This window comes from Gouania willdenowi, chromosome 11 (genome assembly GCF_900634775.1).
Source record: "Gouania willdenowi chromosome 11, fGouWil2.1, whole genome shotgun sequence".
NCBI lineage: Eukaryota > Metazoa > Chordata > Actinopteri > Blenniiformes > Gobiesocidae > Gouania > Gouania willdenowi.
This window is the reverse complement of record NC_041054.1, coordinates 1,656,131-1,672,781: the sequence shown is the minus strand read 5'-3', so window position 1 is coordinate 1,672,781 and position 16,651 is coordinate 1,656,131. Positions and strand designations below refer to the sequence as shown.

Sequence of the window (16,651 nt, the reverse complement as noted above, 5' to 3'; positions counted from 1 at the left end):
CACTGCCTCTCCAACTCAAGGAAGAGGTCATCTGACTCAGCCCCTGAGCTGGGACAAGGTGAGGTACCAAAGGCCCCATGGCCCCCAAACTCAACAGGAGGAGTCAACAAAGGCCAGTGACCTGAGGGGGCCGTTAAATCCCACCCCTCTGATTCCAGTGTGTCCCTGTGCCAGGATGGATCTGTTACTTCTCTGTTCTCCAGTTTAAGCACAGCCTCCCACTCTCTCTCCTCTCTCTCAGCTCTCTCCTCTTCTGCTTTATCCCACTCTCTTTTCCACTCATCCTCCTCCTCCATAATTTTTGTGCCCACTTCCTCTTCTTCTTCAAGCTCCTCCAGTATCCTGCGCTCATCCTCCTCAAATTTGAGTTCAGATGCTGTGCGCTCTCTGAGCTGGGAGCCAGGAGAGCTCCATCCAAGCAAACCCTCCTCCCCTCCCTCCTGGCTGACACAGGGGGAGAGAGGAAGCCCTCCATACACTAACCCCTCTTCCTCCTTCAGAAACGGGGATGGAGGGTCGAGTAAATAGAGGGACTCTTCGTCTGTGTTGTCCTCCCCCAGGAAGGGAGGCAAAGGGGGGAGCATAGGGAAGTTGTGTCTAAGGCCAACTTGAGACTTTTTTCCTGTTGTGATACTGCGGGGCCAGGTGCGTGCCTTAGTGGGGGGGCAGAAGACTGGTTTTGGAGGGATGAGAGGCGCATTGTCTCCCTGGTCCAAAAGAGGGGAGTCTCTCTCTGAATCAGAGTTCTTAATGAACTCCACAGGCTCCTCTGGGATGAGTTTTGCTCCAGCATTAGAAGAAGAGCTATTATTCCGTCTGTGCTCCTGTGTGAATGGCCGAGGCACAGAGGGGCTGTGCTGTGGTGTATTTCCATGTCCCTGTGGTGTCTGGGGTGGCTTTAAAGCAGGTAAGGGCTCATTTGAAGGAGATGGCACTAAATGAAACTGTTTCTGCTGCTTTGGCAGCACAGAGGGAGCCTGCTTCTGCCGGCAAAGAGGATGCAGCTGATGCGGAGGCCCACGGTTCGCTGAGGGAGTCAGAGAGGGTGAGGTGGAGACGGGTGGGGTTTGGGGTGCTGATGACAGTGGGGAAGGTGTGTAAGGAGGCAGGGAAGGTGTGGAAGAAGTAGGTGTGGATGGACTGGGATTGACAGCCTGGAGAGGAGAGATAGCGACCCCTGCTCCAGACGAGCGCTTCTCCGCGCCCTCGCTGGACGACAGCTCAAGTCTTTCAGCGAAATCCGGAAAACTCGGAGGCATAAACAATTTCCAAGAACGCCGGTTGGGATTGTCCTTTTTATCTCCACCCTGATGCCGCCGCTTTGCCACTGCTGCCGCCACAGCACCTCCAGAGGACGACGGTACAATGGGTAAACCTGAACCTGCAATACCAACAGGAGGCGACATCATCTGAGAGTCACTTGTTAACTTTAAGGCGTCGAAGATGACCCTCTCATCCAGTTTCCTAACTGCTCCAGGATTATCAGCACTCCGTGGGACAAAAACACCACCGAGTTCTGCTCCAATAGTCCCATTGCTGGATAACGTGCTTCCCTCTCCTCTCACCTCTCCACCAGAGCCGAGCGTACTCCTTGAAGGTTGGCAGAGTTTCGTTCCTTGGTCAATTTGTTCATTGATCCGCATTGTGTCGTAAATGGATCGCTGTGGAACGTAGCAGTCCTCTATGTAGGCCTCATCCTCGTCACCTTTTCCGAGGCACTGTGGGTTCTGCCTCAGACAGTCTGGACGACTTAGAGGCTTCCCCATTCTGTTTTCCTGTGATTTCCTTTATTATATGTCCAGGTATGGCTTTGAAGTCCAAACAATAATACACAAAAACAGTCTCACAAAATTAAAGTCCTTGCAGCTGCATCGAACGAATCCTTCAGGCTTCACATTTTGAAGTCACAGAATAAAATAGCAACAGTTTCCTTTTTGTCCTTCACTCTTTAAGTCACTTCCACAGTCGAGTATTTCCTTGGTTTGTCTGCGATGCTGAGCAGCATCAGAGAGAGAGTGAGGGAGACAGCCCTCGCTCTTGGCACCATATTAATCAGCAGCTCTGTTTGTTTGAAAGGCTGTTTGGGTAGCGAAGGAGGGGAGGGGCAAGCCCAGAGAGGACGGGAAAACCATCATCTCACTGCCGTAGGAGTGCAAAGTCCAAGGTGACGCCATCGCCACACCGATACCATCCCTTTGTTTTTCTCCCCCTCAGAGTCAAACACACTTCACTCCACTTCACACAGACCTTCCTTCCTATCAGTCTTCTGCTTTTTGCTGTTGCATGACAGGAAAGGACAGAGCGAGGACTTGGACAGAGACGGGCTGGGAAGTGTAAAAAGTCTCCTTTTAAGGTGAGAAAACCCACTCTGTTATATGAAAGGTACACTGTGTGGGATGCGATGAATAGAAACACACTCCACAGACGTGTCTCACAGTCATCCTCCTTTGGTTAAAACTGTTTTCCAGAAAAGCTCCATTCAATCCATGCAAAGACACAATGAAGGTCTACAATGTAGAAAATGTTTTCCATCCCCAATCATAGAAAGGTGGACATTCCTTCACAAAGTTACAGTAACACTGTGCAGTTCACAGGTTAACAAGTCGTTTTACATTCCATTGCAAAATCTGTGTTTTATTCCAGCTTAAAAGTCCAAAACTACTTCTTCAAGGAACCGCCTCCTCCTCGTGCTGATAATAAACATCATAAGTCAAAGGAGATCAGTCAAATCCTTGAAACAGTTCAGCATCTGAACAAGCCGTTAAATCCAGAACAAAGACAATGAACAATCCACTTAAGTCCACAAATCCCCATCAGAGGTCCAGTTTCTCTGCTTTTATCTATTTCTTTCTCCTCATACTCACACCATCTACAGCTCCAGGGAAAAGCTGCTGGAGTGGGGTGAGGTGAGCATGAAACAGGGGCATCAGGGGTAGATGGGGGGGGGGGGGTCAGATCCTGGAGCAGCCAGGCGAGCAGCGAGTCGTGGGACTTTTATCCAGAGGGCAAAGTCCCAGACAGTCTTTCCCTGTTTTGGCTCAGGCTGGGCTTTGCTTTGCAGGGTCTTCCCCCTTCGTTTGTGATCCCTGGACACGCACCGTTGTCTCTGCAGTCGCTTCTCAATCCCCGGTGCCACAGTAAGTCCACAGTGAGTCAGAAGCAAAGTAGATCACAACCCCTAGTTTTCTTTTTCAAAGCTCTTCTTCTCTTCTTTCTCTTGCTGCCTCTGTTCTCAGGCCACTACACAGCTGAAATGGTTTGCAGCTGCTAAAAAAATCTCCCTTCTTTTCCTCTCACTCTCGCTCTCTCTTGCCGCTCCCCCCACCTCTCTCTCCCTCGCTCTCACTCACATGTCGCTCCCTCCCTCTCCGTCTCAGCTCACTCTCTGTTTGTGTTTGAATTCAGCTCCGTTTGTTCTGTTTCCTGCGCTGGTATTGAAACACAGGAAGTGCTCCAATCATGCTAGTTTCCTCTACCACCACCCCCCCAAAAAAAGAGGGGAAAAAATACGAGACGAAGTGAAAACAGAAAGAAAGGGAGCAGGGAAAGGAAGATGGGAGGATACAAGGAGGCGTGGAGTCAGAGAGATTATTACCAAATAAATATTAGCTCAATACTGGGATGCAGCTGCTTATTGTAAACATAGACCAAAAAACTAGCAAAGAAAGTGAAAAAGCAGAACCAAAGGTGGAGTGAAACGTCTTCATTATGCTCTAATGTGAATCACATGTGGAGGAGAATTCTGCCACAGTCGCCAGTTTTCATTGTAAGAAAAGAAAAGACGGTGACATGTCTACGTTCACACCGGCTTTTAATTCTCAGAGACGTCCTCCTCCCCTCAGGAGAACCACAACAACGCTGTCTGCAAAGAGTGAAATAATACAGTCCAAGAGAGAAGAAGGAGAGCGATGGAGGGGGAGGGTTTATTAACTGACGAGGGAGGCTTATCAGTAATGAGCTGTGTTTTTTTCCTCCCCCTAAAGCAAAAGTCAGGACGGGGAAGTTGAGAGGAGTTCATTTTGATTAGTTCTATTGTTTCTGTCTGTGTCTGTCCAGAAGGAATATCAAAAGGTTGGAGAAATTCACAACCTCCACTTGTGCATTCCCGTCTGCGCCTTTTACTGAAACCCAATCCAGCCGAGCTCTGTGTGTGTGTGTGTGTGTGTGTGTGTGTGTGTGTGTGTGTGTGTGTGTGTGTGTGTGTGTGTGTGTGTGTGTGTGTGTGTCAGAGGGGGACACCGAGGGGCCGCGAGCAAAGAAAACAGGGCCAAGGAGGAGGCCTGTCTACTTCTTTAGGATGCCAAACAAAACCACAGAACAGGCATCTACTCAATCAAAGAGGGAGGGGATACCAACCAACATGGCAACCCAAAACCTCAACTTTCAGCTGCTTTATTCGTCTCTTTGCTTCAGGTCGTGTTTGAGCTCAGACAGAAGGAAAACAAGTGAACAATATGACACTCAAAAAGCTCTCGACCACTAACCAACAGGCTGTATCACAGTCAAATACCACTGAGGACATTCAGATCATCATTAAAAGACAAACAATCTTTGTCCTTATAGACTTTACTTCATTGTCCAGGTCTTAATGGAAAGAAACCAAAACCGTTTTTCATACAAAGACCATTGACTGCTGCTAAAACAGCCTGGTTTGCTAGCCGTCAATGGAAACATTATGATTTTCTTCTTTCTTTATAACATGAAACTAGACCTGAGCTGCAGTCTTTTGTAGCACCGTTGGCTTTTCTAAAACTAAACAAAGACTAAACATCCACTATGGCTGGGTGATATGCAGCAAAACTCATATCTCAATATTTTTCTCAAAATGACGATATACGATATAAATCTCAATATTTTTAATTCAAATTAAGTCTTACCAGAACCAGAAAAGCTATTCTGTGTTAAATTTGCTGATGAAAAATGCCACACATGTACATTTATTAACAAACAGCTGCACAGTATGAGCCACTTTTTTCCTCCTCTAAGGGACAGCACGTGTGAGTGAGTTCTGTAGTGTGGCTTGTTTAAGTGAAGGTCTGGGTTAGGATGCACTCAGAAATACATCTAACTGAGCTTTTCATGCTGTATTTTAATACGAAAATAAGCTATAAAATATGTATTTTAATATAGGCGATATTATAATTTTCTATATCGCTAAAATAGAAAACTCTGTATACATTGAATCTTGATACAGTATATCGCCCAGCCCTACACGCCACATATAAATACACACATACATAAACACTGACACTATGGAAATGATAAAAGCTAAACAAAAAGAATGAATAAGAACTGATTTAGTCCAATCCTGTGCCCACTTTAAGGAAGGGGTAAGTTAGGACATGATGTCAATCAGAAGTCATCTCTAGACGCTTACCAATAGTTCTAGGCACTTTAAGAGCAGGGTAGTTATCACCCTGGGGCAAAAATGTGCATCATGTCTGCGTTCCTACTGCACTACGAAGTCTGAGAATGACTGTGTACACGACCCGTGACATAAGCGTCAAATGCTTTAAGAAGCTTCATCTCACCATCATTGATAAGCAGAGTCTACAGGATGACCTAATCAAACATTAGCTCTGTAGGCCCCGCCCACAAACATCCCAGGCTGCTCCTAAATCATACCATTACCATTTGGCCAAGTATTGCATTTTAAAGGGGCGTTTTAAAGTGGCCCACCCCTGGTTTGAGAGGTCCTAAAACCACCAGGGGACACTCTGATGCCCCCTAGTGCAGTGGTACGCAACCTTTTCAGCCCTTGACCCTTCAAAATAAAGGTCCCAGAGACCAGGGACCCCCACTAACCTGTGGTTTTCTGTGGTGTGCCACTGTGATCTGCTGTGGTCGACTGTGGTCAATAAAGCTCAAGTAAGAACCAACGAAGACAAACACAAGTTGTGAAAATCTGTGTTACCCGAAAGCCTTTTCTGAGGGCTGAAACCCAAGGTCTGAACAATAATTGAAGGTGGTTGAACACAGACATGTGGAGACAGGACCATCTATAAGGGGGAATAAAGGGGAGACATTTTTAGGTCCATCCATAAAGTCAGCAAAATGATGGTCTATTGTTCTATGAATCTGTGATAAACACATTTATTTATTTATCTGAATAATATCCACTGTTATTCAGGAAGTTTATTATTATTATTATTATTATTATTATTAGTGCCACACTATATGGTCATCTTAAAGAAATAAAATGCGTTGAAAGTGACCAAAAATGGTGGGAAAGGTGGTGAAATGAGATTTTCAAAACCACAGAAATTGGTTAAGAGTTGCAAATTAGAGAGAGAGTAGAAGAAAATAGTGAAACAAAAAAAAGCAAATAATAAGCATGACAAATTGTGACTATGGTTAAATTGGCAAAGGAAAGCATGAAATATGGTGAAAAGAGGTTAAAGTGACAATAATGGGTCAACATATGCAACATTAAGTGGAAAAAGTTATTGAAAAGGGTTTGTAAGTGCCCAAAATGTCTTCAAAAGTGGAAAAAAATGTGCAGAAAAGGCATTGAAAATTGATGGAGAAGTGGGAAATGGGAGTAATGTAGCAAAAATGCATTAAAAGAAGTAAAAATATGGCAAAAAAAAGTGATGAAAATAGATTCAAATATGGCTCAAATTAAAAAAATATTCTGTTTCTGAAAGGCATCTGGTGACACCCTCCCAGTGTCTAAGGACGGTTGAGAACCCCTGCCCTAGTGGGAGGCTTGCTTTGCTCACAGCCTCTATTTATACCTATATATGAAATATATATCTTAAAAATGGTCATATCTTATTTCGGGAAATACCATGATGGTGTTTATCCTCATTAAAACTAAGAAAAAAAACTTTTGGATCTTGAAAACGAAGTCGTTTCTTTCACATTTCGTCTGATTTCTTCTCGTTTCTCTTTATTCGTCGTCAGCCAATCTAAACCTTCTCTCCCTCTATCACGACACATTTGCACCTCTCTTTTTCCGCACACACACTCGTGGCTTGCATGTCAAATATGTGAAATACTCCACTCTTTCTTTGTAACCGCCCTCCCCCGCTCCCTCCCCGTCAGTTGTGCTGCAGCTGTCAGTAGCTGCGTCCAAGCAAACCTCCTCATAGAAACAAAAGGGGTTTGTCACCGTTTGCTACACACACATACGTACACATGCACACACTCACAAACTCTCGCGTGACCCACGGCTAACCGTCAATCCCCTACACGCACGCACGCCACATCATTTGAATCGGAGCGTTTACAGATGTGGACAGAGGTGGAAAACTGAGGAGTATTCAGTGTAAAGAGTACTGATATATCTACTTAAGTAGAAGTACTGTTACTTGATTGAAATGATACTCAAGTACAAGTATAAGTAAGTCATACATACAGTAAAATACTCAGGTAAAAGTAAAAAGTAGCTGAATTAAAGAGTACTCAAAGTAAAAGTTATTAGTTATTTTCACCAATTTTTTTGGTAATAAATCTTGCCACTGTTCAATGACATACAGTAAACATCTCATGTATAAACTTATAAAGGAAGAGAACAAATCTTGCACAATTGGAACTTAATTTATTTTCCACAAAGGCATCTGTAAAAAATAAAATGTTTGTCAAAATGTACCTTTTTAAAAAAAAAAAATGAAATAACCAATTAATTAAATTCAAAATAAATAAAAAAAATCTCAGGCTGAAAAAACGTTTTGGTTTTGGTGCCGTGTATTATATTGAATCCGATTGGTCGGCTACGATGTGATGCATTTGATTGTTTCACAATGTCTGTTAATCATTATAATTATAAAACAAAATATAATAATTTACTTAGTAACGGCTGGGGACGTAGAAATGTAATAAATGACTATTTCTTTTAAAACGTACTGAAGTACAAGTAAAATTACTGGTTTATAAATATACTTAAAAAAGTAGAAGAAAAGCAACTCAATTACAGCAACGTTTGGATCACAGCATCTGATAAAAGGCCTTTTATTCACTGTGTGTGTGTTTGCGTTGTGAAACGCTAACGCTAACACTAATGCTACTGCTGCTGCGTCTGGAGGCCTGAAACCACTTAGTGACGCTAAGTGGCACAAACACAAACACAGGTGGAGGGCATAAAGAACGACTTATTGACTTTTCTGGGTCATTTGGAGCACCTGCCGACAGGAAAAAAGCCCTTTTCTTTCTTTCTGCTTTTGTCCACGTCAGTTATTATCTTTGAATCAGGCGACGAAATCTGAAAGTTTAAAACGAAGCTGTTAAATGTCATTGACTCACAACGTCCCTCAAACCTACAGCGTCCCTCTTAGTTTCATATGAACTTAGAGTCTTTCACCTTTCTGTGTGTGTGTGCAGGGTTGTTTAAGCACTAAAAGGATGTGGACCAGTTTAAATACACATCATGTCCAATAAGTGTGATAAACACAGCTGTCAATCATCTGCACTACGGTCACCACCATGACCTCAAAACCTGAAGAACAGAGATGAGGATTGATTTGTAACACATGATATGAAGGGAAATATTCAAGCAAAAATCAAGTGTTTTTCATAATTTTCGCGACTTCCAGAAGTTTAAACACTTTTATTTCCTCTTGGTTTGACTTTTGTGAACTGAGCTTCTCCAGTTCAATGCCTTCACATTTAATTACAGAATTAAAAAGTAAACAAAGACTTTCCAAACCTGGAGATCATAAATAATAAAAGTTGTTTAATAAAAATGTTTGGCTTTTAATATTCAAACACTGTTTAATAAAAGAAAGGTTGTTAGTTCAACACCCGATGACGTCAGCTTTTATATGAGAGCCAAAAAATTCAATCCAATCCTAGCGAGGCACTGAGTGTATAAATCTTTTAATATTATGACCCAGTTTGTGTCAGAGCAGGAGAGAAAGTTTCACTGAAGAACAGAGTGAAAGTGAGTGAGAAAGACCTGGCTGAGCCCTGGTATGTCTGTATAACTTAGAACAGCTGAAACAATACAGGAGAGGCCATTTAAAACACACACACACACACACACACAGGCACACAGATGTACGTGCCTGTGTGTGTGTGTTCGTCCTTGTGTGCCAGCAGGTTACAGGAAACCTTACACAGATGTATCAGGTGACATGATTAGAGAAATTATATTATCGTGATCCAATCAGACGAGTCGAACAACCACAGGGAGAATTAGACGCATCGTTGGAAAAACTTGGACTGACTTTGATTAACTGGGAGTCATGGTGGGGTTTGTGGACTTTGAATTAGTGCTTCCAGAAACGACTGAATAAAGGTTCACTGCAGCTCAGTCACATTAAAGATGATATCCAGAGTGTCTGAGAAATCTGTTTATGCATCATTCTTTTGAAATTCAGAAAAATACTTAACTAGTCTTTTACTATGGTCTACTGCTGGTGGTCATTCATATACATTAATGTATATAAGTCCCACCTTCGTCCTATAGACCCCATACAAATGGAAACGATCGCCAAGTGCACAGAGCCAATAGGCTTTGACTTCCTGGAGCGAGGATTGTCAATCAAAGTAATTGTGCACGCTGCGTAAACTGCGTAATGTTTTGCACAAATGTAGAGGCGTGGCTTCTGGTAGATTGGCAGAGACAGGGGAGGAAGTAGAGCTGTTGAGGGCGAGACATTCTCTCAGAAACTCCAGATAGCAGCTTTAAGGACAGACCTAGAAAAGTCTCTAAGTTCCCAAGTTAAAAAAAGTGAGTTGGATTCAGATTTTCTTCACCAACAGAAACCGTAAAGTTTGACTGATGACTAAAAATGGGATGAAAAGAAACGTGTTGCATTTCTAGAGGAAATTCAATGAAAGCAGCCAATCAGGAGAGTTTATTCTGTTGCCATGACATCAGCCCACATCCTTTGATCTGAATAGATTGTGATGGACCATCCTTGTCCCCAAAAACTACACGTTTTTACGTCTAACAGAACTAAAGTTATGGTAAAATTGAAAATTGCAATACAGATGGCGGCCATCTTGGATCTTGCTCCGATGACGATTTACGGTATTTTAGGATATGTTATTGAATTATTGAACCCTGAAATTTGACCCATGCTTTTATGTCAAATAGAACCAAAATTATGACAAAATATCCAAATTGACAATAGGGATGGTGGCCATCTTGGATTACTTGATTTTGAGTGGGAACCATTGGTTCAGCAGTGTGGATCCCAATAAAAATAGATTGGCAAAACACCCATGTACAATGTTCATGCTTTCTTCCAGAACATCTCATATTTTTTACTTATCTGTTGGGCTAGACACTAAAGAACAAACCTGGCAACCCGAGGTGCTTTGATGACACATTTCTGCTTTTTCTACTGATGCGACCACAAATACTTCATTACTCGTGTCAAAAATGTAAAAACCTTAATTGTAAGCAGTAAAATCTGTCTAAATGTTTCTTGTAGATGGTTTAATTCCTTAAATAAATATTTGTAGCGTGCGTGAGCTGCTTCACATGTGAAAGCCAAGCTCTTAGCGTGGGCTAAAAGTCTACTGGTGAGTAGTGGGCCCAGTTTGGCAGTTGCTGACAGTGGGAGGAAGGAGGAGGATGATGATGATGAGTCACGGACGAACGAAGCCGTTCAAAGAATGAAAAAGTAAGAGGTGTGAGGGACACAAAGTGGGACGAACGAGGGGTCCAGCAGTGATTTGGGAGCTCCTGTCACCACACTAACCAGCAAGGAATTCCCAGTTTAAAAGCCTCATAAAAGCCCCGTGCCAAAATACCAGCGTCTCTTTGTGTGTGTGTGTGTGTGTGTGTGTGTGTGTGTGTGTTTCCTCATCCCACCCTCAGACTGTGTCAGCTGTTCAGGGGACGCAGCGACACGCAGTTGGATGTTAACGCCACACCCGTGCGTGTGTGTGTGTGTGCGTGTGTGTGCGTGTGCGTGTGTGTGTGTGTGTGTGTGAGGGTGGGGCAAGCAGACAGCTGAGATTCCGGTTCCAACCCCGAAAAAGCCTGGAATTAAAAGCATCCTCCGCTAACTGTAGCTCACACTCATGGTTCCAAAACACAAACACAGAATCACCGTCAGCGACGAGGTGAAAACATGTCGATCGGTCGAGGAAAAACACAGAGCTGATAAATAACAGGACAATGACAGAAAGAAAAACCTACACAGGGGCGTAAACTGTTTCCCAAAGACGTCTCGATTCATTTTCTCTGCCTCAAAGCCTTGATTATTAAAAAAAAAGGACAGATTTTTAAATAATTATTTTAATTTCTTTTCACAGGGGAGTTCGATCATAGTCTGTGTGTTGATGTGTTCTTGGGCAAGACACTGAACCCCAAGTTGCTCCCAGTGGTTGACTAGCACCTTGCATAGCAGCTCTGTCCTACTGGTACTGTATGTGAGTGTGAATGAGCACCTTCTGTATTTTTGTTTCATTGTTTTGTAGCCATGCATTGTATTCCTATTGTGTTTGGAGTATTTTTATCTCATTTTATATATTATTGTTGATGATTTGTGTCTATTTGAAATCTTTTTGTAAATTTCGATTCTCGTTTTCTGAGTGTTTGGAATCATTTGTGCTCATTCCTCTCATTTTATACATTTTTGTTGTTTAGTGCGCGTTTGAAATCATTTTGTCAATTATTATTGTCATTTTTTGTGTGTTTGCATCAATTTAGTGTGTTTTTGTAGTCATTTACTGTATTTTTTTTATTGTGTTTGGAGTTAGTTTGTGTATTTTTATCTGATTATATATGGTTTCGTTGGTTGTCTTGTGTGCGTTTGGTTGAGTTTGTGTATTTTTGTATTTCTGTAGTCATTTACTGTATTTTTATTGTGTACTAGGTTAATTTGTGTATTTTCCTCTCATTTCACATAATTTCGTTGTTTTCGCCTAGCATGGTGTGCCTGTTAGCCTAACATGGTGTACCTGTTAGCCTAACATGGTGAGCCTGTTAGCTTAGCATGGTGTGCCTGTTAGCCTAACATGGTGTACCTGTTAGCCTAACATGGTGAGCCTGTTAGCTTAGCATGGTGTGCCTGTTAGCCTAACATGGTGTACCTGTTAGCCTAACATGGTGTGCCTGTTAGCCTAGCACAGTGAGCCTGTTAGCCTAACATGGTGAGATTGTGCAATGCTGCAGTAACTTAAAACATAAACTACCTGAGTAACAACTAATAAACAAAGAGTTTCTACAGAGACCGTTTAAACAAATATCTGACGTCACCACCCATAACCCTTCACCCAGACACACCATCCTCATCTTTCAAAGCTCTGTCATGACATCATCCCTGTGGATTGAATGTCTGATGGGAGGAATGGGAGCTCTGCTCTGTTTTACAGCCAGACTAGTTTAAAAAGAGGAGCAGACGGAGGGAGCGAGCGACGGATGGAGAGAGAGAGAGGGAGCAAATGGAGGAGGAGGAGGAGGTGGCGTCATTTTCTTTACACGTGCAAACTGTAAAACTGTATCTGCAACACAGGAGGACACAAAGGATGAAACCTGATCAGGTCTTAGTTTCCTGAATGAGCTGACAGAGCATTTATTGTTTTATAGTTTTTATACACTGCTCCTCCTGATGATGTGTTCACCACTTTAACAAACAAATATTTTCTTTATTTTTTTATCTGTCTGTAAACAAAGTATAGAAACCTTTTTTTATGGAAGCCACTTATCTTACTGTCAGTCATCAGTTAGGAAAGTTTGTTCTGTTGTCGTGGCAAAGGTTTGTGTCCTTTGATGTGAAAAAATTAATAAATCCTCAATAAAAACGAATGGGATTTTTTTTCTCGGAAAACTTGTATATTTTAATATTTTTTTTGGTGCACTTGTATTTAGAGGTGGGAACCTCTGGGTACCTCACGATACGATATGATACACGATACAAAGCTCACCATAATGAATATCTCGCGATATGACGTTACTGCGATTATCGATATATTTGTCAGAAATCAGTCCACGATAATCTATGACATAAGAAAAAAAAGATTAAGTGAAAAAATACATTTTTTTATTCTATATCTCTGAAAGACAATAAATTGAAAAAGTGTCCTATGAACAGTGACACTATTTTAGTGCAACATTTCTGTAAATAATTGTCAACATACCAATGTAAACAAGTATATTTAATAGTGCTTTCTGTAAACAAAAAATAGGGTCTTTCTTACCAGTGACACCAGTATAGTGAAATATTACAGTAAACAATATATTGGTTCCTTCAACAAACAGTGACAAAATTTCTGTGAAGACGTACCTGCATATTTTAGTGAAAAAGCAGAAAAGGTTTTGAAGAAAAAAAAAAAAAATTTAATTTAATTTTTTAAAAAATCGATCGTGCAAAAAATATCGCGATATATCGCCGAATCAAGATATTGTCGCACTCCTACTTGTATCTAATTAAGTCCATTACCAAATTATGTATTATACTTTTCTTTTAGTGTTTCTTGTAATCTATAATATTTATTGAGCCTCTGTACGTAAATCATTTCCCAGTGGGATCACCATAATTATTAAAATGCTGAGATGAATAAATACAGGGTTTTTTATTATTTCACATTAAATACATTGATTTGTTAAAAAAAATAATTAATTGGATATATTCTTAAATTAAAGTTTCTGAGCTCTTTAGATATCTGCCACTTAAGTTCAAAATGTTTTTTTGGATCACACAGGTTGGAAGAAGAGGACGGATCAGAAAACAAATCTATCTTAAAAACTTCCAGCTGAATATTTAAACGACGAAAAAGGAAGAAAAAAAGAGTTGAGTTAAATAAACAGAAGTAGGATGAAAGGGACCAGGAGGTGAAAATGTTGTGGGATCTGCCCACACACGGCGCAGCATCAGAGGACTCGTTTAAAGCGAGGTCTAACGGACGCTACCATGAGTCAGCGTTTGTGCGTTCTCGCTGCAGATGGCAGAGTTAGTGTTAGTACTGGTGGTGTGGTCGAGGAGCGTGGGATTCTTGCATGTTTCTCCTGAGGCGTCACACACTCGCACCAACGTGAACAGGATGTGACATCATGCCACGGTAATGTGTGTGTGTGTAATGATAGCAGAGGGACTGCATTCATCTTTAAAGATTCTTTTTAAAGGGTTTGTTCTCAGTAAATGAACTGTCAATCACAGAGTCGCTTCCGTTTCACAAACTTTGCTCTCAAAGGACTCGTTTCTCACGGTAATTACAGTAACGGACGAAGGTTTGAGAAAATGAGGCAGTAATTATGAAAAGTGGCTCAATCACTGCTCCATGACATGAACAAATGTGTGTGTGTGTTAACCACAATAAAGCCCACATCAGTCAAATCAAAGGAAAATAACTCAGTTTAGCACCGTCGTTAAAGCTGCCTGATTCACACACACACACGCGTACATGCACGCACACGCACACAGCGAACATTAAATGTCACTGTTCAAGAAACACAAAGAAGGTTGGACCTCAGAGCTCATGTTACACTGCAAAGCTAAAGTCAAAGGTCAGGGTCTCCAATTAAAACTGTCCGAGGGCCAAAACCTATTTTTTAACATTTAACATGTTTAAATATCAATAATAAACTAATAAACTGGAGCTTAGACACCATTTCCAAACATAAATTATCCACTCCTGGGTCAGTTGAAATATACTGTAACTTAACAAGTAAAATGATTTTTTTGGTCTAGAAATTAGCTTTTTATTATTTAACCTAAAATAAAAAATTAGACTTCTATAATCATTTATTTATATTAATTCCACTTTTTTTCACACAAAACATTAAATTACTTGATCATTAATAAACCATTTTACCGAGACCTTTGATGAGCATGCTCAGACACCATCGCTCCTACCTTGAACTCCTGCAGCTGCTGTTTGATGGTCTCCACCTCAGAGCCGACCAATCCCTGAGAGCTAAGACCCTCCTCAGCCTTTCCCAGCATGCACTGCAGCTCAGCCACCAGCCTGTAGAAGTCCCCCACCCGACCTGAGGCGTCCTCGATCTGAACCAGACGAGCCTGACCGCGCTCACTCAGCTGCAGAGAGAAGATGGGACATGGAGAGGGAGTGAGGCAGTGGATAAGTAGGTCAGTCACTAGCTAAGTGAGTAGCTAGGTAGATAAATATGTAGGTAGGTAGGTAGGTAGGTAAATAAGTATGTAGGTAGGCAAGTAGGTATGTGGGTAGGCATGTAGGGATGTAAGTATGTCGGAAAGAGTGTAGATAAGTTTGTAGGACAGTGTGTAGATTTTCCTTATTAATATGAATTTTATATTTCGATAGCGCTGAGATGATCTTTATTGTAATTTGCGCTACATAAATAAAGATTGATTGGTAAGGCAAGTATGTAGGAGAGTGTGCAGATAAGTATGTAGGTAAGTGTGTAGATAAATATACGTATATAGAAGTGTGTAGATAAGTATGTGGGTAAGTATGTAGGCAATTGTGTAAATAAGTATGTAGTTAAGTGTGTAGATACGTATGTAGGTAAGTGTGTAGATACGTATGTAGGTAAGTGTGTAGATACGTATGTAGGTAAGTGTGTAGATACGTATGTAGGTAAGTGTGTAGATACGTCTGTAGGTAAGTGAGTAGAAACGTATGTCTATAAGTGTGTAGATAAGTATGTAGGTAAGTGTGTAGATAAGTATGTAGGTAAGTGTGTAGATAAGTATGTAGGTAAGTGTGTAGATAAGTATGTAGGTAAGTGTGTAGATAAGTATGTAGGTAAGTGTGTAGATAAGTATGTAGGTAAGTGAGTAGATAAGTATGTAGGTAAGTGTGTAGATAAGTATGTAGGTAAGTGAGTAGATAAGTATGTAGGTAAGTGTGTAGATACGTCTGTAGGTAAGTGTGTAGATAAGTATGTAGGTAAGTGAGTAGATAAGTATGTAGGTAAGTGTGTAGATAAGTATGTAGGTAAGTGTGTAGATAAGTATGTAGGTAAGTGAGTAGATAAGTATGTAGGTAAGTGTGTAGATACGTCTGTAGGTAAGTGTGTAGATACGTATGTAGGTAAGTGGGTAGATACGTACGTCAGTAAGTGTGTAGATACGTATGTAGGTAAGTGTGTAGATACGTCTGTAGGTAAGTGAGTAGAAACGTATGTCGGTTAAGTGTGTAGATACGTATGTAAGTAAGTGTGTAGATGCGTATGTAGGTAAGTGGGTAGATACGTATGTAGGTAAGTGTGTAGATACGTATGTAGGTAAGTGGGTAGAAATGTATGTAGGTAAGTGGGTAGATAAGTATGTAGGTAAGTGGGTAGATATGTATGTAGGTAAGTGTGTAGATACGTATGTAGGTAAGTGGGTAGATAAGTATGTAGGTAAGTGGATAGAAACTTATGTAGGTAAGTGTGTAGATACGTATGTAGATAAGTATGTAGCTAAGTGGGTAGATAAGTATGTAGGTAAGTGTGTAGATACGTATATAGGTAAGTGTGTAGATAAGTGTGTAGATACGTATGTAGGTAAGTGGGTAGAAACGTATGTAGTAAAGTGTGTAGATACGTATGTAGGTAAATGGGTAGATACGTATGTAGGTAAGTGTGTAGATAAGTATGTAGGTAAGTGGGTAGATTGAACGTAGGCAAGTATGTAGGTAAGTAGGTAGGCAAGTAGTTTAGTAGGTATGTAAGTATGTACATAAGTGTGTATCAATGTAGGTAAGTAGGTATGTGGGTCAGTAGGTATGTACAGTAGGTCAATAGTTGGGTCAGTATGTGGCTACTCAACTATGTAGGTAAGTA

At 41.2% G+C, this 16,651-nt stretch overlaps 1 protein-coding gene across 1 annotated transcript in view; it reads right to left on the bottom strand.

Moving 5' to 3' along the window:
* macf1a (microtubule actin crosslinking factor 1a) overlaps positions 1–16,651 on the bottom strand; it is a 229,607-nt gene that overhangs the window by 52,977 nt on the left and 159,979 nt on the right. Inside the window, exon 65 of the mRNA XM_028461883.1 lies at positions 14,754–14,936. Within this exon, the coding sequence (XP_028317684.1) occupies positions 14,754–14,936 (183 nt within the window). The remainder of the gene's footprint in view (positions 1–14,753; positions 14,937–16,651) is intronic.